At 40.7% G+C, this 21,660-nt stretch overlaps 1 protein-coding gene across 1 annotated transcript in view; it reads right to left on the bottom strand.

Annotated features, from left to right (window-relative positions):
- The window catches only part of PALM2AKAP2 (PALM2 and AKAP2 fusion), a 137,625-nt gene that overhangs the window by 91,718 nt on the left and 24,247 nt on the right, over positions 1–21,660 (bottom strand). Inside the window, exon 2 of the mRNA XM_062512667.1 lies at positions 10,904–10,986. Coding sequence (XP_062368651.1) covers positions 10,904–10,986 — 83 coding nt within the window. The remainder of the gene's footprint in view (positions 1–10,903; positions 10,987–21,660) is intronic.

Genomic DNA, 21,660 nt, shown 5'->3' with positions numbered 1-21,660 from the left:
TACCTTTTAGACACCCTGTCTGTTATGGAAATTAGATCACCCTTATCCACGTTTTTGTTGCCCTTTTCAGAGACCTCCAAAAGCTTTGTTTAAGGCAGGACTTTACCGCAGCAATGTTGACTCTTCTCAGATGGATTGCATTAAGTGTCCTTTAGTTCTAACCCAATTAGCATCTCTGTATTTGGACAGTACAGGCATGAGGTTTGCAAACCTCTAGCTCTCCAGTCTGTATTGAAGTTTATTGTCCCATTTGCCACCCTCCACTCTTCAGTCGCCAATGTTTTAAGTGGAAGGTTGCACGCTGCTATTGACAATTCAGTTGCTGCATTTTCTGTTGAGAACTCATGGACACAGATGCTCACACAAAGGGCATGGTTGCTACCTGAATGCTGTGTGACAATGAAAAAAGTTTATAATAAAAGCTAATGGTGTAAGGAAGCTGAGGCATACATTTGTAAGTACAGACATGTAAGTACGAATCTCTCCTAATAATCAACTACACGTGGCCACAATTCTCTTTGCAAACATATGTGTCTGAAAGCACACAAGAGTATGGTACAGACAAAAAACCCCCAAGGTCTTTGACAGAGGGAACTGCCTGCCATTCTCCCTACTGGCAGCCATCTGTTTTCTCTTTTTCAGACTTTGTTGTAAATTCTCTGGGCAAAGGATGTGCTTTTTAATGAATGTTCTTTTACTTGCCACTAGCGTGGGGCGCAGGAAGGAGGAAGAGAGATCAGCTCTGAACAGAGGTGTTTCAGCTGCACCATCTAGGAATGTCCCCAGGAATGTCTGCAATGCAGTTATCTGCCCAAAGACAGGACTCTAGCCTTTGTCTTCTAGGATAAGGTGCTGGAACCACAGTACATCCTCATTCAGCCTATTTGCAGAGAGCAGACAGGCAGCAAAGGGAAGCTGCACCTGTGCATGGACATGCATCGCTGATCCTGCCCACCATCCTGCCCTGCAGACATGAGAGTCTGTACCCCCACAGATAGGCATGCCATCCAAATGGCATTATTCAGATGTGGAGAAAATAGGAAAAGGAGCATGGGACTTGCATCCTTTTTGTATGTTTCACCTCTGACTGGACTTTATTTGGTTTTTAGGAACTTCAGCTGCTAGAAACAGAGTAAGGCAGTTATCAGAAGGTAGGAAGGGAAATGAATTAGTGGGTTTTGCCTACGGAAACCTTCAGAACCATGCAGAAAAGTCCCCTCCAGGCCTCAAAACCATAATTAAAATAAGCATTGTCAAGTTGTGTGCTTTCTAAAGGCCCCAAGTTTTGGAAACTGGCAGTACTGGACTGTGGAGAAAAATCTGGAAACCAAAAATGTTACACTGTCAGAGGAGGAATTTCAGAGCTCCTGTTCCTGGGTTCACACCTCTCCATCTTACTGTTCCAACAATTACCTTCTTTCCTGCTTTCCCTTTCCTGTTTTCTGGGTTCATACAAGATTGGAATGATGTGTATGACTGCAGCAGAGATTTTCTTCCATTGGGTAAAGCAAATGTCACAAATGAAACTGATGCAGTTTGTTAAGGCTCTGTAGATTTTTCTACAGCATTACAGAGAGCTTCAGGTAGGGGGAAGGAGTAATTAATCTTTGCCAGAGTGCAGTTTTCCCTTGTTTTTACTGTAACATTGAAATATCTTTGCCTAGAAAATGAATTGCAAGACTAGTTTGTATTGTCCTAAAAACTCTGAAAGGAGGAAGAACATAAAGATAGCTGCCAAATATTAATATTAACCAAATATTTGTCAAGAAAAATAGTTATTTTTAACACTCACATGACAGTTCCTTATGTCACTCTATTTCAAGCCTGTTTTATGTCCTTGTGAAATGAAAAAGTATTATTCCCAGTATCATCTCCTTCCTCCTCCAATGACCGACCAATTTACATCCCAAGACTGTGCTGAAAATGTTGGGAAAATTGACAAAAACAGGTCCTGAGATTAATGTGGAGTCTTGGAGACCATCAAGGAACTGCAACTGTGTACCTGAACTTCTGCTTGCAGGAGACTACAAAACTGAGGATGGTTTTCTATATTTGCAGCCTCTGGACATGAGGGCTTGTGCCACTGAAGTCAGTGGCAATGGCATAGGCTCAACATCTCTGACAACTGGGCCATGTGCTTATGTGAGACCTTGTTATTATACAAAAAGGCTCTTAATCCTGCTCTTTCTATCTCTGCCATATAAACTGACCTGGTTTACAATCTGCCTCTGTACAGATGTGTGCTCTTCCATGGGCAGAAAGACAATGGAACCATTGCCAACAAACAGTGTCTGGAGTTAGAAAGGGGAAGAGACTCAGGGCAGCTGAGGAGAGGAGAGGAGAGGAGAGGAGAGGAGAGGAGAGGAGAGGAGAGGAGAGGAGAGGAGAGGAGAGGAGAGGAGAGGAGAGGAGAGGAGAGGAGAGGAGAGGAGAGGAGAGGAGAGGAGAGGAGAGGAGAGGAGAGGAGAGGAGAGGAGAGGAGAGGAGAGGAGAGGAGAGGAGAGGAGAGAGGAGAGAGGAGAGAGGAGAGAGGAGAGACTGTATCAGTATCTGCTGCTCTTGCTTTATCCAGGAGACAGAGGAGTAACTCAGAGCCTTTGCTTTTGGACCCTGTCAGTATAGGGGAGCCTGGTTTCAGTGATGCAGATTTTTTCATTGTTTTGCAGTGAACCTTCAAACGGAGAATAATTCGAAAAGGATACATCTTTCCATTAGAAATTTTTTCAGGCTGCCTTTTTATACCCCTGCACTCTATTCATGTTCTCTATGAACTCTGAAAGACGCTGAGAGCAATGCAGAAGGAAGGAAAGGAAAAGAAAGGAAAGCAAAAGAAGGAAAACACTATGGTAATGATGCTGAATATGCCAGGCACTTTTATAACATTTTTTAAATGAAATGCAGTCCTGAAAGGGGATGCTTAATATGGTAGCCTCCACACTGGATATGAAAAATTAGTTTTGCTTGGGATGCAGATTTTTAGGTATTTTTGACTGGCTGTCAGAAATTTTGTGATTAGATTATTTTTCCTTTTCTTGTGGTTCTGATTATTTCTCTGACTGCAGAAAAAACATGGGCATGAGCTGGATGGAGGAATGCACCAGCTTGTAATAATGTGTGTGAGATGAAAACGGTACTTCAGTGTATTCTCTGTGCATTTATAAAGCTAATGAATGCAGAGATCCACTAGTCAGTCAGCAGAAGAGCTGCAGGAAGTTTGGAGGTCACATTCATAAATGCTTTATATTCAGTGCAGGGATGAAATGTTGTGAATTGCAGAGGCAGGGAGCTAGTGGTAGAGAACTGACTGGAGATTCCTATTCTATTCCCGTCATTTCTGTCGACTTGTGATGTAACTGAAGGCAAGTCACTTTCCCTTATTCGTCTGAATGAGTTGATGACTTTTAGGATAGGGACTTTCGGTTAGTGGGAGTTGGAAAATAGGAGTTCAAATAGAAAAAGTTCATACATAGAATGAACTTAAAAATTACCTTCTGAAGTTATTCACCTGTCTAACAGGCTCATTTATACACATCTATTATGAGGTGGAATAGCTTGGCAAGATCTCTATCAGCTACTCACTACATGAGTAATCTCATTGGCTTAAAAGTGACTCCTTGAGTGAGTAATGTTTTAGTGCTGGCTCCATAAACTGTCTGAGTCACCATCAGCTTACAAACTACGTGCGCATCCCTGCGAGCACTTACCACACAGTAGAGTGTGTTTCAGTGCAAGCAATTCTGTCCCAGGGGTAATGCCCAGTAGTTACTGTTTCTGTCATCCACACCCACGTGGAGAAGTTACTCTGTTCTGCAGTTGAAAAGCCAGCCACGTTTCACCGGCATCATGTTCTTTTCGATTCACGGAAACTGTTAGTTTCCCTTCACAAGAAATCCAAGGAAGTATTCTGTACTTGTGATATTGTAAGGAAAAAAAAAAAAAAACCTGCAGCTTTCAGGAATGCCACTGCGTAACCAACTCATGGATCTCCCTCCTTTCGGAAAAGGCAGTCATTTCTGAAGCTGTAAAGTTTCACTTAAAAGTTCTTTACGGTCTTGTTTCAACTAATGTTTCTGCTTTGATTCTTCCTGCCTTATCTTTGTCTCATGGTGCCGTCGTCCACAATAGTCCCTGCTTCTTTCCCCTATTGTGAGCTTTGTGGCTCGTTTCAATCTGCTCCTTTTCCTAAGGGTAGGGGGAAAAAATCCCATTCAGTAGAGTCCCTCTTTTATTCTACACACTCCTCTTTTAAATCAGCTTAATCAATAACACCAACACAAGGCGGTCCTCAAAAATATTTTGCCATGTCCAGTTTGCCTGATTGAGCCTGATCATCCTCATGCCAGGAAGTGAATCTCTACATATTTTTTGAATTGCTATCTCCATGGGAAGAGCCATATAAATATAGCACTATTGTTACCACAGCATTGCATATTCTACATGTATATCAAGTGGTGGGGCATGATAAACATGGACTACAGTACTTCAACAATTATCTACAGTTGCATATTGTTCCTGCAATAGAACGGGCATAGCAAAAAAGATTTAAAGAGCTGTCCTGATTTTAGAAATAGGGAACCTCTGTAACTCTGCTATACAATACTTGAATAGCAGATTCTCACAAAAAGCATTTGTTTGTGAGCTAAAGAGCTTGATTCAAAGCCTAATGGAGACTCTCCCAATGCATTCAATAAGCTTTGGATTAAGTCCTTCCTGAGGAACAGATGCAGGCTTTTATTCACTACCAGTGAAACAATAAAAACAAGACAAAGAATAAAGTTGTCTACAGAGAATAAAGCAGTGTTGTCCTGTAACAGCTTAAATACATTAGTCTCTATAGTTAAAAGAAGGTACTGTAGAGCTGCTCAAATTGTTTGTGTAGGCAATTCACACAATGTACAGTCCAGAAATGTTGAGGTATCTACACACAAACACCCATACATAGTGTATTTAACTGATTATTCAGCTTTGTAGTACTTGCAAAAACTGGGTTATAAATATAACTATAAATTCTAGTAGTTCAAGCAAAGATAACACAGAAATAATTTGTTGCCATTAATGATCAAAACTGTAATGGAAGAAGAAGCTGGAATTTTTTTTTATGCCATAGCTCTTAGAGGGATCCGAAGTGTTTACTGAGACCTGGACTTAAGACAGACTTTCCTTTAGTGAGTTTATCTCATTCCACATAGTGATTTCTTATCTGGCCCATGATGTTATCCAAATGCAAGCAATAATGGGTGCTAATATGCAGAGACCTCTCCTGCCCCTGCAGGAAAAACTGTGGCCAGAGTCACCCCAGGAAAAAGAGTCTGATAAGGGAAATAAGTAACTGTGGGAGATAGAGGAGAGCTACTGAAGTAAAAATGACAGCAATCAAGAGGAACAATTAGCAGAAATTGAGCTTCAGCAGAAACCAAGTGGGGTGGGAACATGGGACTTGCAGCAGAGAAAAACATGAAGAGAACATAATCAGAGGCTTTCAGTAAGCCTGTGTAAGTCTTGTGAGGAAATATAGTGGTAAATAGTAAAAAGTATGGTTTTTGAAACATGAATCCTGCATGGGTTTATGTAGACAGTAGAAACTGGAAAAGAAGCCTGATTAGAATAGATTGCCATCATAGCAAAAAGAGATATTCATAATGAATATGTGGAGACAGACAAGGTGGATTTTGAAAGAACTGAGGAACTGTTAGTGTCTGGGGCAATAAAGTGTGATGAGCAGAAAAGGATATTACACAAAACTTTAACCAGGAAAGGGAAAAGAGAATCAAAAGCTGACAACGAATACTATACCAAGCTACTTCTATAATTATTAAAAATAATAAAATTTAAACTTTATCTGCTAATATTGCGATGTTCCTAGCCTTTTCAGCTCACAAGTAGCAGCCTCCAAAGCAGGTCAGTTTTCTTAAATTCTGTACAACTAATTGCTAGGTAAAGCAAACACAACAGTTACTTCTGTTCCAAACATGAACTAAATGGAGAAAGGCACATTTTTTTCCTGGAGCATTACCACAGATATGCTCTGACAACAATGAAGAAGAGAAATCCTTCTGCCTTTGCTTTTTATAGTACGTGGGGAACCCTGTCAGCCCCCAGCGACTGAAATCCCTACTACACAGAAAGAACATCAGGACCTCTACCCATACTCCTAACATTTTCACCTTTATGTTGCTACAGTCTTAGTGAATGGTCCTGCAAATTGTCGATACTTTTCAATCTTCTTTGTTTTGCACGTTGAAGTGCTAATCTTCAGCAGTTAAGCTGCCTTCTCAACTTTACCAGACCCTGGCAAGAGAAAGGCTGGATGCTTATTCCTTCTAGCACTATTGCAATGGTGTTAAATGCCTCCAACTGGAACGTGCTGTCTGCTGAAGAGTGGTTGGCGGCACTAGAAATGACTGAGAAAATCAAGAGGCTCTCAGAAAGTCAGGGACGTGTGGATAATATTTCAAAGAAATGGATAATAGTTTCAAAGATACAATTATTTGTTTCATGACTATGCTTCCCCCCCTCAGAGAACAGTATCACAGTTTGCTAAATATGTGTCCTTTTCTTGAATTAGAGTGGGAACAGGCCCCATGTTCAAACCTGCGGTTAGTTGAAGGACTGGCTGTCCCTGCAATAAGCTGAAGACCTAGATTCACTGTGTTTTCTGATCATCAGAAGTGCAATCAGGCAAAATGAAGCTGTAATAAGACGATATGAGAACCTGATAATAGGTCTGCTGATTAAATACACACAGTATTCTGTATGGAAATCCAGCTCTGCGCTACAAAACTGATGTGCATTTTATTGTCTAATTCACTGTTGGAGCAGGCAGTCTTACTTGTCTCTAGATATGGAGGTAGGGGGTCATGTTTTACACAGGTGCCACAACCTGACAGTGTTGTTTCTCAGCTTAGACACTTTCCATGCAGAATCACAAAAATAAAATTACAGTGCCAGGGCTCAAACATAATGTTTGATTGCTTTGAATAACTGACTGTATTCAGTTTTTGAATAACTGAATAATCTGTGGTTTCCCTGACCAATGTTGCTTGCCTCCATGATGATACAGAGATACACTCGAGAGCAATTAGCAGAAGTAATTGGAAATAAACTCTTAGCTGTGTGCTGTGACATGCAGTTCAGTAACTCAGCCGAATCCTCCTCTCCCATCACCCTGCCCAGCTCTGCTGACTTCAGCATGCGGAAAGCTTTGGGCAGGACCAGGGATGGACAGTGCAGCCTGGGAAAGCAGTGATGGGAGCAGGCAGGACCCAGCTGGGGAAAGCATCAACTTCAGGAAATAAACTGTTCTGCTCTTCCAAGTTGGCTGGTACCTTGCTTTGTTGTTTTGCTGCACACTGTGTCTGAATTTCAGCAGTACCTGATCATTGTGGGTGGACATAGCAGTGAGATACATCTGAAACTGCCTGAAAAGTCAGGAAGAAGGGGCTATAAGGCCATTCAGGCTTGCACTGTGAAATATGACCAGGTATTTTTGCTGTCTGGATTCACAGTCTTCAGATCCTTGTACTATGCAGAAAAATAATTTCCATTATAAACTGATGCAGAGTGCTGAAAATATCAAAGCCTCTGCCATTTTGAATTATCTGGAAAGTTTTCATCTACAACACATTTATGGCAGCAGGACCAGAGGAAGGATGAAGGGAAGTGGCATATCTTAGATCTGCTTATATTAATTGTTTATTTTTAAGTGGCTGCACAGTGAAAGGAATTATTTTGCCATAAATTTTTGGAGTCACTTGGGTTCTTTGATGATATAATATTTTATAACACCAATGAAAAAGCAAATTAATATTCTAGGTTTCTGATAAAATATGACACCAAGATATTAACACTTCAAGACAAATTCAGCCTACTGCTGATCTTTTTCATAGTCCTAAAGGTTTTGTTGAAATTAGAAGTTGTTCACCCAGGTAGTCTTTCAATCTCCTGTACAGCAATATTACAGAAAAAACACAAATGTTGTACATGTACATCTTCTTCCTTGCTACCTATCAGCAGTAATAATGGTGGAAATATAAAGACAACCAGCTGCAGTTTATGCTACTCCCACACACTTACACTTTTCGAGTAAAAGCTGCAAGAATGGCTCAGTAGCAAAGTACATGGTATTCTGAACCTGAACTCTAAAGAGAGCTGTAGGCATAACAGGATATGTTTTAAATGCAACAATGAAGAGGCAGCATTTTGCTATTTAGAAATGAAAGCAGAAACATAAAAAACCCCTCCAAGATTACTCACAAACTTTGGCTTGTTCAACAATAGGTCCAGTTTGGCTAATTTCAAGCTTGTTACATGGAGTGGTTCTTAGGGAGGACTACAAATTTCCCCTCTGGTGAGGGAGAGTATTCCAAGTGTAGTACTTGTTTACTGATCCATATCCTGACTTCACTGGTTATGAATGTCATTACCTATTTGATGTAAGAATTTTCTACACTTTATTGAAAGCTACACAAATTACCATTGTCTTCAACCATACAGTCAATAGCACAGTCAGGACCTAAGTGTATGTAGCTTGTTTATACTTTGTTATTAGTTCATTAAAGTGAAGGGAACTTTATGATGGCCCAGGCCTCCCCTTGGAGTGAGTTCCTTGTTGAAAATAACAGAGATATGATAGGGATTTCCCTTTCCTGTTTCTACTAATTGAAAATATTATTGAAACATTACTGTGGCTAGGTCTGCATAGATTATTTTGGAGTTGATCTAGAACTGATCATTTTCTTATATGAAAATAGCATAGCCCATTTGACATTTTAATAATAGAAGGGAAAATAATTTTGGATATCTCTCTCAGCAAACTAGGAAGAGTTTATAACCAACTGCTCCATATAATCTTTGCCTCAAACACCAGGATTGTCCCTTCCACAAATTGCTAGCACTTTATTAGAGAAAACTTCAGCTCTTTGTCATTTTCTATTATTAAATTAATAGTTTTTTCCATGTGGGTAAGGATACTTTTGTGGACTTTATTGACTTTCCTGTGCTGGCATTTTGCTGATTCTGCTCACACTACATTAGTGGCAACACTGAGTCAGCCTCCCTTTTGCAAAATTTTGTCATTAAACCTCTTCCTTCAGCATGAGGTCTTTATGAAAAATGAAACCTCTTTTTCAAAACCAATGAGGAAACTATGCTAAGTCAGATTTTGCTCTGTATGATGTTATACTCCCAAGCATTTGAGGTAGTGTGCTATTAAAACAAATTGCATTCCACTGTCATCGAACATTTTTCCCCTCTTCATTAAGTATGATCTTAAGGTAGAGGATGTTAGGGGCTGAGTGAACTCCAGCTGAGAGCTTTCCCTGCAGCCCTAGAGGTCCTGCTTGTGACATTAGAGCTGCCACAAAGCCATACTACATTGAGCAGAGCACTGATAGCAACCAGAGCACAGCACCTGGGAATGTCTGTGCGAGTCCATGCTCCAGCTCCAAACAGAATAATTTAAATATCTGATTTAACAATAACATGAAGGGAATTCATTTTGATTTCTTTTCACTATCATTTTGGACCTTGCTTTTATTGCCTGTGTTATAAATTATTTCATTAATGAAAAGTAGTTTATTATTGACCTGATATCTCTGAGGATGCATTGACTTGCTGCTTTATATGGATTTAACCTTAAATTTGATCATTGTTTTTGATACCCAGGATGGTGAAATTCTGTTATGTTGTCCATTCTAAATTTTTAATCACATGTTATCAGATTTGTATTAGTTATTAGTAGATCTGTTTGGTTTTGGTGTTTTTTTAAACATCAGCATGTTCAAGCACCATTTGGATTTTATCAGCACTGTAGAAAATAAAATAAAGCCTACAGGAAATCTGGATTTTTCAAAAATTGTTATTTTTTTATCTAGTAAAAGAAAGAAGTAAATATTGTAAGAAAAAACAAAATGGATTGTGTGTTTACATTTTCCTCATTCAAAATAAGAAGTTACGCAGATGCTGGCTTGAGCTGATCATTCACCGTGGCTTTTAACATCTTAAGATAGCTGATGTGAGCTTCTCATACTAACTTTCACTCACAGGCCAGAAGAAGACACAAATATGCTACATTTTATCTTTTAATGCTTCTCTAAAGAAATTTAACTAACTAATTAAAAAATCCCAAACAAATCTACTTTTATAGGAAATGTCTGTCATATGCTTCATCAGTCTCATATGAACCTATTGAAGAGCCTAGACTGCAGTTTAATTTAATTTTTAAAATTGTAAAATATTAAAATAAATTTAGGCATGATTATGGCCTATGCTTACTCAAGTTTGCATCTTTAAAAATGTCTAGGCTATAGTGTAAATTTTTTGGTGACACCTCTGGTTTTTAATATGGTTGTTTTTGGCTTCAGGCAAAAACTTCTTCAGCAATGTCGGCCACTGTGAAGATGAACATCTTGACCCTGCAGGAATTCACTTGCCCATTCACTGCCTTCCCACTCTTCATCTTACTGGCAATTTCATTTGCTGCTGTTAAAAACACATGGCTACACATGACCACAGCAAGAATGACAAAGAAAGAGCAGTTTTCCTGTGTGGGAGATAGACGGACAGTGAGGAAGTATAGACCACTGATTTGACACCATCTTCCATGAACTGCCAAGATTATTTAACCAAACTTTTCAAGATATTCACTTCTGTTGAAAATCCTCCTAATCCTAACGGTTGCACCAGACATGTTATAGATATTTAGAAAGAAGCCCTGTGGAAACCAAGTGAATACAGTTTACACCAATGGGATCTGCTGTGTAAAACCACTCCCAGCATCACAGCCTCCTTGCAGCTGAAGATGCAATGCACTCCTCTGAGTGTGGAGAATAATTATCAAGAATTATGTTTGAGTACAGTGCAGATCCCTGTGCCTCCCACAAGGACACGGTGAGAGGAGACTTACCCCTGCACCCTCCTTGGCTTCAGAACTTTCACAGGAGCATGGTCCCGATGGGTCCCTCAGCAGCATAGCCAATCCTCCTGCACCTACAAAACCAAAGACATTTATTGCCCATGGGAGAACACTCATGGCTGAGAGGTTGCTTTGCTTTGATTGGATCAATTTCTACCTGCCACGCTCTGTCACCAGCCTGGTGTTTTGTCAGTGTTGTTAAAGAATATAGAAAGGCTACAAAAGCCACGACTAACAAATATCTCTGTGAGCTGGAGACAGCTCTGGGGGAAAATGCAGCGGGTGCTAAGTGTTGATACAGTGTGCCATGGAAGAACATACTCCATTTCAGTCTGCTCAGTGACCATCCCTGTCCCTAGGGTGGTTCCCAGTGGCAGAGCTGCTTGGTCTCCTGATGGGGTGGTGGCATGGCCCTTGTCACCCAGGCAGCTCCCTAGACACTGGTTGCTCTGCACTCACCCATGTTGCTGTGCTGAAGTTGCGCCTGTGCTCACATCATTCCCTGCATGAGCTTGTCCTGCCTCTAGGAGAAGACAGAGGACCTTTCATCACTTCTGCACATCCAAAGGGTAGGGCAAATAAGAGCACCGAGACCCCTAACTAAGAGTATGTCATTAGAGAATGCTGTTTTGTGATGCAGTCAGTAGTTTACCACTGCTTATTGGGTCATATCAGATGACGAGCACAGCTTGCAGGTCATGGTGTGGGCAGCCTGTCTGGGAGAACCTCTGCACTTTTATTTCTGCGTTACATTTAGGCCTTGAAGAAGGTGAGAATGTATAACCTGATTTCACTTTCAGGGGCAATCTTGTTTTAGCATAGGTAGTCACAGACAGCTGCTTGATTGCTTTTGGAATTTCCATAGCACTGGCAATAATTCAATAATGTTCGGCTAGAGTCAGGTTAAATCAGGGAATATTTTCTAGGTTATGAAATTAAATTATAGAGGTTGCACGATCTCCTCTATAGAGAAGGAAAATGTGTAAGGATTTGTATATCATCTCCAGTAGCTCTGCTGAAGATACACATTCACAGAGGGAGGACGCTGAATAATGTTCCTTATGCTACCACAGCACAGTGCATGCCGACTAAATTTGAAATAGGTCTCTCATGTAGTAATACATCTTGAAGTGGCTCTGCAGCCCTTGGTCAATACAAGGATAGTTATTCATGCCCTCTGCTGTTCCTTGAGTCTGTAATCTTGAATGTATGCACCACAGTTGTGTTAGGATTACTTATGCAAAAAGGATCCTTCAGAGATGCCCGTTGTGTGTTCATTGCTCCAGTGGACAGTGGCACATGCTAACACTTTTAGCTTGAGCTGTAGTTGAGAGACTTTCACTACAGATCTGCATCTTTCCTTCTAACAATATTGGCTGGTTGCAGTTCCAGTTATACTTCTTTTGCTCTGGAAGGAGAATATTAACAAGTGCCAGTGGAATTTATGCATCCATAAAAATCCCGAAAATGCTTTTAACTTTTTCCAGCACAGGTTCTCTGGAACTAGCCTTTCCTCTTCCTGCCGGCTGAGCTACATTTTCCATGTAGCCCACAGAGCCTGGTAGCCCTCAGGTGGGTTTGAGAACTGCATTAAAACTAGTGAGAGTAGTAATGGAATTGAGACCAATTTTCTTGTGTTCTCCACATTCTGACACAGTCCACAAATTCAGAACTCTAATCCTGTGACTTTACCACAGGATTGATCCCTTCTTTGCATTCATCTCTATGCTCTATGGGGTTCCCATAGAGCATTGCAGTTTTGGAAGTGAGTCTGCAGAAAAAACAACTAGTTTATTCTGCCCTGAGTTCTTTTTGTCTTCCAGCTCTGTTTGATAGTTTCATTCATGCTAATCTCAGGCCAAAAGGTTCCTCCTTTTTATGTATTCATATATAACATTTCAGCATAACAGGCCTTTGCCTACTGATATGTATGTCCTCTTCTGCCATACAAAAACAGATGTGAAATAGAGCTGTGTGCCTTTTTGCATTGTTTCAGTAAAACTTCCCTTCACACCCAAGCTACTGTGCATCTTTTTCTGCAATATTACTGGAACTGTGAAGCCTTTGCATATTATCCTTGAATGGATGCCTCTGCATTACCTTGTAGCTGTTGGACTGGAGCAGTTGGTGCTGAAATATCTAAGTTAATATTATAGATACTTCCAGGATTTAATGTCAGACTAGATTTAGTCTGATTCTGTGGTGGTTTGCATTAATTTCCTGAAATAGTGAATGTTACCTTGGAGTGAATGTTACCATACTATCATAAGGAGTACTACTTGATTTGAATATTTATGTTTACTCTATGGTTTGGAAAGTATTTCATGTGACCCTGCAACAGAGTTTCTGGTTTGATTTCCTCCAAAAGCACTCTTGCATGCAACTCAACAATACACCTCTAGTGTGAATCACTCCACATTGGAATCAACTGCAAATGTGGTAGAGGAGAGAGGGATGAGTTCACTAAAAACCATGCTACTGGTCTCTGATGAAATGCTGATGCATGTGCAGCCTAAGCCCACCAAGGAAGCATAGCCTGGTGACTAGCATGCTCAGTGGAGATGTAGGTTACCTAATTTCACACCTGTGCTACAACTAGCATTCTGCATACCTCTTGGAAAGCACTGGTACTATCTTAATTTCTCTGCTTTTAAGACATATTCCCCATTGATATGGCAACACTTGTGAGAGCATTACAGTGGTAATAAATGAACCTAACTAGAAGAAAATAATGAAAGTCTGAGGCCTAGAAACTAACATGCATAAGAAAACTGTATCTTTCCTAAACATCTCACAAAATAAATAAAAATCATGAGTAGACTTCATCCCACATTGTTTTTGGTGACAGGCCATATTTGCTGTAGGATAGACTTCAGACTTGATTTAAATGAAGGACATGGCAACTTCATAATCACCCTTGGATTAAAAAAAATATATATCCAAGTATGTTCACATCCACGGACACATTTTAGAGGCCTAGATAGTACCAGTTAATGCTATCATTGACGCAGCTAAAGTTTCACATTTTTCACTGTCTGTACAGCAGTGATGAAGTAACTCAACCAGAGCAGCTCCAGAACAGCTCCATCAGCACTATTGGGGCTCAGTGGCTTTTCATCCATCTCTATGCATGCTTGCTCCACTTCTGTGAAGTACTGTGCTGACTTCTTTGTTTCCTTTTATTTGCTGTTCATTTAAACTGTGAATAGGGTTTGATAGATGACAGGAGCTTTGCAATAAAGAGGACCAAATAATACTACAGGAATGAAGCTGAGCTAAAAGATTTTCCTTAAGAGACATATCCATGCTGATCTGGGAGAGAAATCAAGGTGCAGGTAATTGGAAGGAATTTGGGGTCTCACCATTAACCAGCATTAGCCAGTAGAGAGAGGAACAGGTGGTATCTGGATAGGAAGGATGAAATTTTAAAAAAAGCATAAGTAGTAAGAGTTAAGTTCCTGGTGATGTATTTAGCAGTGAATATGCAAAATATGGGTGAAAAATAAAGGCACTGATGAGGAATCTGGAAAACTACTGTGCTCACCCACTCAGCAAACAAGGGGAGATTTTATCAGCCTGTTCCTGAACCACAGTTCTTCATTGTCAGCACTGTGACCACAGGGAACCACCTCTGCTTGGGTTATCAGCACTGTGACCACAGGGAACCACCTCTGCTTGGGTTATCTTTGGCCTGGGGCCACTGCACTCATCTCAAGGATCCTTGCTCTATCAGTCTCAGTCTCCCAGACACTTTGACTTTCTGTTCTACTTCCACAGAAACTAGACAGAGAAGAGAAACTTAGATGCAATACAGGTACTAAAGTATGTGAACTCTCTACAGTGACCCAAAACTCCCTTATAAAACCCAGGAACTACAGACTCAGGATCTTAGTTTTTGTATTTGTTTCAGCAACAGAGAGCTCCATGTTTTCTGCAGACTCCATTGCTGTGTTGTTAGGCTGTCAGGAAACTGCTCCAAACCTATGCCATATAGCCAATAACACTGGCGCACTCTCTAACCATCCAAAATCTGTTAGCCTACATCCTCTTGTCAAAGAAATTGGTTCAGTAAAGGAGCAGACTGTAGCATGAGAGAAGCTGAATCAAAGAACAATTTTAGGGCAAATATTTGTCTCCTCCGAGGAAAAGGCAGATAAAGCTCTTTCGTTTTCACCAGGAAAACTAAATCAAGCTTTCTTCATTTCTCCTAAGATAGTAATTTTTGTCTGATCAAATCAACTGCCTGCTTGCATGTAGATGGATCAGTTTTTTCTCTTTCACTGAGACAAGTTGCTTGTGGGAACACTTCTAGTCCTTTTCAAAGCTGAGGAACATTGTATTTAAGTCCCAGAAGCAAAACTACTCCTCCAAGATTGGTCCTTTCTCCCTGCTGCAGGGTGCTTTTATCCTGGATCTATTGGCCAGTCTGCTGTTCACCAGAGTGCCTTCTGCCCTGTTCAGACTGGAAGGGAACATATCAGCTCAAACCACATAAATCCTGGATCATCATTTAACTTGGTCTTGAACAGGCCAAGGAGGCAATTTATTGGAGCAACTATTTTCATTTAACTTCAACTGCTGCTTGACTCCTGCTGTATCTTAGTCTGTTTTCTTTCAGCTACCCAGGACTTCTCATTTAAAATGAAAAATCAACTATGTCCTTGTGTTGATATCTTGGCAGAGCCCAGCTGAGCCAGCAGACAGATGCCATGCTACACTACAAAGTAGAGTTTCTCACCAGTGACTCCTGTGATTAATAGAAAGTCATTCAGAAAAATAAAATCCTCAAAGAAGGAGAGGGAGAAAAAAGACTCAGTCTAGGAAGAAAGGTCTTCTAGTAAGAATGCTGACATGTTTATTTATTAAACCACTAAATGGCTTGGTGGCTTCCTGGTGTTCAGACTGGGAGGGGTCACATAGCAGCAGGAAGAAAAAGGCATAACTTAATTGGTGAAGAAAACCACTCATTTATCTGTTTTTTATTCTTTAATTAATGCTATGTTGAGGCATTGCATGTTTACTATATTTTGAAAGAACACTAGGAAAAGTTTCTTACCCTTTTAACCGCGTTTTGAGGGCTCGTCTCTAAGAGTTAGGAAAAAAATTAGATTTTATTTCATAAAATCTCCAGTCTTAGAAAAACTACTGCTAAGAGTGCTGTAGGTGGCAGTTCTTTTTGATGTGTCTCATAGCAATTGTCTGAAGAACACTAGCTCACATAATCTGTTTTTCTGCATCTGATAGTCAATAGTCATGTTATTAACTGGGGTGAATACCCAGGTTATAGAACAAATAGCACAATTCTCTTGCTGATTTGCTTTTGTTTTCCAAATGTTCTCTCTTTTTTTCAGCCTTCACACTGTGATGTATTTTGTACTTAAATACAAATAAGATAAAAATCTCCCTACTTGTACTACTCCAGGGAAATCACACTTATTTATGCCCCAAGTAAAAAGAGCCTTTACAGGTGACATCCCTCAGAGTTCTGCTGGTTGGTGTGTGACCATGTCAGAAGCACTGTGCTGCATCTGTACTAAGAATAATTGTCAAAGCCTCTCTCTCCAAAAGTCAGGTGCATGTTTTAGGTGCAGATGTCTGGCACCATTTTGGAAAACACCTAAGACTTTAATCTGTGGTTGCAGGCAGAGCAATTAAAGCCATAACTGGGATGGATTAGCTCTCTTCAACTCTGGCTTTCAGGATTGATTTGAACTAGTCCAGTCTAGCCATACTCTTGACATGGTTTTTGCACCATGGTTTTTTCTGCATGTTTTCAGTTGAGGGAAGCGATGGTGGCTTGGAAGACCAGTTACATCTTCAGCTATTCACTACAAGGTCATGCAGTATCAGTCTCAATACCTGTCCTTTACTTGTTTTAACAAGGAATTTCTGCCTACCAACATAGTTTCTAGTAACCAACTGTGCTGAACTAGTGTTGATTCAGATCTTGTGTACATTTTCTCATAGATTTAGGTCTGTGGGAAAAAAAATTTAATTGTTAGTTCTAGTACCATAAAATAGCTGCAAGTGTGCAATGAAGTTCATAATTTCTGCTATGAAGCAATCAAAATGCCCTCAGAACCACAATCTGCATATATTTTGGAAAGAAACCTTAAGTATAGACCAGCCGTAAGATTAAAGCTATTCTAAGAGAATAAGATTGCAGTGTTGCTTAGAAAATAGCTCTCAGTCTCAGCAATCTTGATCAATGAAGAACTTTTGATGGAAGCAGGAGAGAACCACTAAAATTTTTGACAGAGAAAATGTCTGCAAAACAAAAGCTAAAACTCTGACATGAATTTGGAGGCATGAATAAGGGAAGAAACTGTGAATTTTGTTTCTTTGCTTGTAATAATTTGCCTTGAAGTACATTCTCTTATTTGGAATTACCAGTAAGAAGTGTGATATTCTATTGTTAAAAGAACAGACAGCCACCTAACTTTGTCTAGAGCTAGTTCCTGAATGTGACAGAAGTGCAGCCAAATGATTAATTCATTGCCTTGAACAAGGGTTTAAAATTAGCAAAGAACTCCCTGAATGATAAGAAGCAAGTTCTTTTTAATCATGCCATCTTAAACCTAACCACAGAAAGAAAGCAGAAGATAGCAGGAAGATTATCTGCTACTGATAACCATTCTCTGTGAGGAGAAAGAAAAGCCATCACTTACAGAAACAGCACTGAAAGTGCATCTGTAATGCAGGGGAGGAGACAGATTGTGGTGCTAACCTCGATGCACCTGTATAAAGGATTTCTTGCCCCCAAGAAATGCATGTATGTAAATAACCATGAAGACAAGCTTCTAATCTCATCATAGCCACCAGATAGGACCGCAAAAGCTATGTCAAATTCTCTTAGCTGCTAAGTCAGACAGCTTATTCCCTCTCTTCATCATGCTGATCTTGCCCACACTGATGCAGATAAGGCATATTTTTATGATTATTTTTAGTATTTCCTAAATTAGAGCTGTATTTGCATGTCCCAATGGTTGGGAATGCTCCATATATATGCAGAAGATCTTGTGAATGCATCTGTGATAGCCAGAAGTGATGTGCAGTTAAACCTACTTTGCTTTTTGTTGACACTTAGCAGCAGACAGGACATTCCCCACTACTATCAGATAGTAGTGGTGAAGTAAGTAAATGGCTGTGCCTTGGCAGTGCGTCTCCTGGGAATGGCAGGAAAACAATCTCCATTTTTCAACTAACTATGTCTTTAGATGATTTTCCAATCATGCTTGTCTGTTTTTTCCTGTGAAAAAACAGCTCAACTCAAGAGGGTTTTGTGTATGTCAGATGGCATAACTGCAGAGGGGACAAACATACTCTGCTGACATTTAGCTGCAGGTAATAGGGTGCATATGAGAGAAACTACCTCCATCAATTTTCCTTTCACACCTCATGGTCTCCTAGGAGGTGACATTTTGAATCTGGTTTGCATTTGGAGATCTTGCAAAAATGTCAGGCTCTCTGAAAGCGACTACAAGTGATTGAACCACAGACATCCACCTGTGGGTTTAGAAATGAACAGGTATAACACCCTGAGCAGCCCTGTTCCTTGCTGGTAAAAAATGTCATATTGCCAGACTTTCACAGGTTATCCATGAGATAAACTAGTAAAACAAGGAGGTTTATAGTATAAAACTAATTCAGTTCTTGACAAAGCAACAGTAAGACCCCTGAGAACACCAAGTTTGTGTGCCTAATTATTCAATAGTGGTTAAGGACCCAACTGCAATGAGGCAGACATAGCCCAGACTGTCTCAAACAGTCTAATGTTTGACCTCCAGTTTTGCATACATTTGAGTTAAGATTGTACTGTCAGTTGTTTTGAAGAACTGTGCAACTTTTCTGTCAGAAAAAAAAATATCAATACCCTATGGCAAAGTCAAGGTACCAGTTTTGTTTGATAAAAAGTTGTATTAATTAAAGCATTGTCTTCTGTTGTGGTCAAGATATGAAAGAACCCCATTCAATCCTACATTTGTACTAGACACACATGTTAACACAAGATCCGTAAGTTCTACAATGGTAGAGTCAAATCTTGCTAGACCTGGTACATGAGAGTTGAAAGGTAGAAGTGAATTGGTGTCACCTTGGCATGAGTCATGACAATGCTGGAAAGCCATGCAATCCAGAAGAGTGTACACTTTCAGGCCACGTATTCATTCACTTGAAATTGAGGGTAGACTTACTAGCTGCAATAAGAGATCCAGAGCACTGAGCAGTGTTAGTAAATGCGTAATCAATGTAAAATCACTGTTGATATAAGGTTAATGTAATCTGACTTTTGACAAAAGGACATCAGAGATAAGGTCCAGACACTAAAGGATGAAGATACATGTCCTCACCTAAGCTTAGTTGTGCCGTGTGGTAATCAGTTTCAGTCATATCAGAGGGGGTACTTATACAGTAAGTTACTGTTCAATTAGAGAAACATCAGCCTATGGCCTCTGTGGATAATCTTAGAAAATTATATAGAATTAGAAAAAATTATAAGGTTTTCTTTCAAAGTGCTGCTTGTTTTCTCTGGCAAACATAATACCCAGATATGGTATGTCCTACTCAGTTATTCACAGATAACTCCCGAGTTAAAATAGCTAGTGAAATGTTTCATTTCCCAGCCACAACATTCAAAAGAGGCATGACTGAATGGTCAAAACTCCAGTGATGTTCCTTATTAAAGCCATATGCTTTAGAGAGTTCGGTAAAGGATTTCTTGAATCCTTACTAGAGGAAGAGATCAAGTGCTTTAAAAGCAAAAACCAAACTAAAAAGCAAATAAATTACTAATTTGGTTTCATGATATTGGGCTATCATTTTCACCTGAAAGTTTTAATATTTCAGAGCATAAGTTAATGTATACTGTCAAATAATGTCATGTGCATCACCTTCCAGACAATATTTAGGGCATTACGAAAAATATAACAACCAACACTTCACAGAATCACAGAATAAGCTGAGCTGGAAGGGATCCACAAGAGTCATCGATTCCAGCTCCTGGCCCTGCACATCTCCATTCCCAAGAATCACACCACATGGCTGAGACCATTGTCCAAACTCTTTGAATTCTGTCAGGCTGGTGCTGTGAACAGCTTCCTGGGGGACCTGTTCCAGTGTCCAGCCATCTTAGTGATTAATCTTATCCAAACACCCAACTTAAACCTCCCCTCTCGCAGTTTCATGGCATTCCCTCAAGTCCTGTCACTGTCACCCCAGAGCAGGGATCAGTGCCTGCCCCTCCTGTTCCCCTCACATGGAAGCTGTAACTGCAGTGAGGTCTGTCCTCAGTCTCCTCCAGCCTGAACAGACCAAGTGACCTCAGCCACTCCTCACACGGCTTCCCCTCCAAACCCTTCACCATCCTCATGGCCCTCCTTTGGACACTCTCTAACAGCTCAATGTCTTTTTTGTGTTGTGGCACCCAGACCTGCCCCCAGCACTGGAGCTGAGGCTGTCCCAGAGCAGAGCAGAGCAGAGCAGAGCAGAGCAGAGCAGAGCAGAGCAGAGAAGAGCAGATCAGGACAATCCCCTCCCTTGCCCAGCTGTGATGCTGTGCCTGATGCACCCCAGGACAGGGGTGACCCTCCTGGCTGCCAGGGAACTGCTGGGGTCATTCAACCAGGACCCCCCAGGTCCCTTTCCTGCACTCATTTCTGCTTTCCAGCCTCTTGTTCCCTGTTCTGTCTGTAAATCTAGGGTTGCTCCATCCCAGGTGCAGAATCTTGTTCAATTTCACATGGTTGGTGCCTGCCCAGTCCTCTCATTTGTCAAGGTGTCTCTGCACAGCCTCCCTTCCCTGGAGGAAGTCAACTGCTCCTCCCAGTTTTGTATCATCTGTGAACTTGCTTAATATCCTGGCCGGTCCTGTGTCCAAGCCATTTATGAAGGAGTTGAAGAGCACAGGGCTGAGGATGGAGCCCTGTGGAACCCCACCAGTGACAGGTCACCAGTTTGGTGTCACCCCATTCACTGAAACCCTTTGTGCCTGACCCCTGAACCAGCTGCTCACCCATCACATAATTTATCCAGCGATGTGCTGGACAGTTTGGCCAGAAGGATCCTGTAATAGACAGCATCAAAGGCTTTACTGAAATTGAAAAAGATTATATCAACTTGATCAATATATCAACTTATATCAACTTGTCATGAAAGGAAATCAGGTTTGACAAACAGAACTTTGCCCTCATGAAGGTGTGCTGGCTGTGACCAGTGACTGCATTGTTCTTCAGGTGTTTTTCAATACTTGCCAGAATAATCTTTCTGTAATTTTACTGAACACTGAAATGAAACTGACATGCCTGTAGTTTCCCTGGTACCCTTTCTTGCCCTTCTTGATAACTGGGAGAGCATTCATCATCTCCAGTCAGCTGGGATCTCTCTGGATTCCCAAGACTGCTCAAAAATCAACAGGAGAGATTTTGAAATATCATCAGCCAGCCCTCGGAGGATTCTTGGAAGAATGCCAGCAGGCCCCATAGATTTGTAGGGATCCAGCTGGAGCAGCAGATCCTGCATAGTTTCAGGTTTGACTGGGAGTTGAACATTCTCACAGTCATGGTCGTCCAGGCATTGGGACCCTCTTGATCCTTCAGCCATGTTGAAGACAGAGGCAAAGAATGCATTAAACACCTCTGCCTTGTCTATGTCACTGTTGGTGAGGTGACCATTCCCAACCTGTAAGGGGCCAATGTTATTTCTACACTGCCTTTTCCCATTAATAAATTTGATAAAACTCTTTTAATTGTCCC

Source organism: Cinclus cinclus, chromosome Z (genome assembly GCF_963662255.1).
Source record: "Cinclus cinclus chromosome Z, bCinCin1.1, whole genome shotgun sequence".
Taxonomy (NCBI): domain Eukaryota; kingdom Metazoa; phylum Chordata; class Aves; order Passeriformes; family Cinclidae; genus Cinclus; species Cinclus cinclus.
This window is presented reverse-complemented; position numbering and strand designations above follow the sequence as displayed.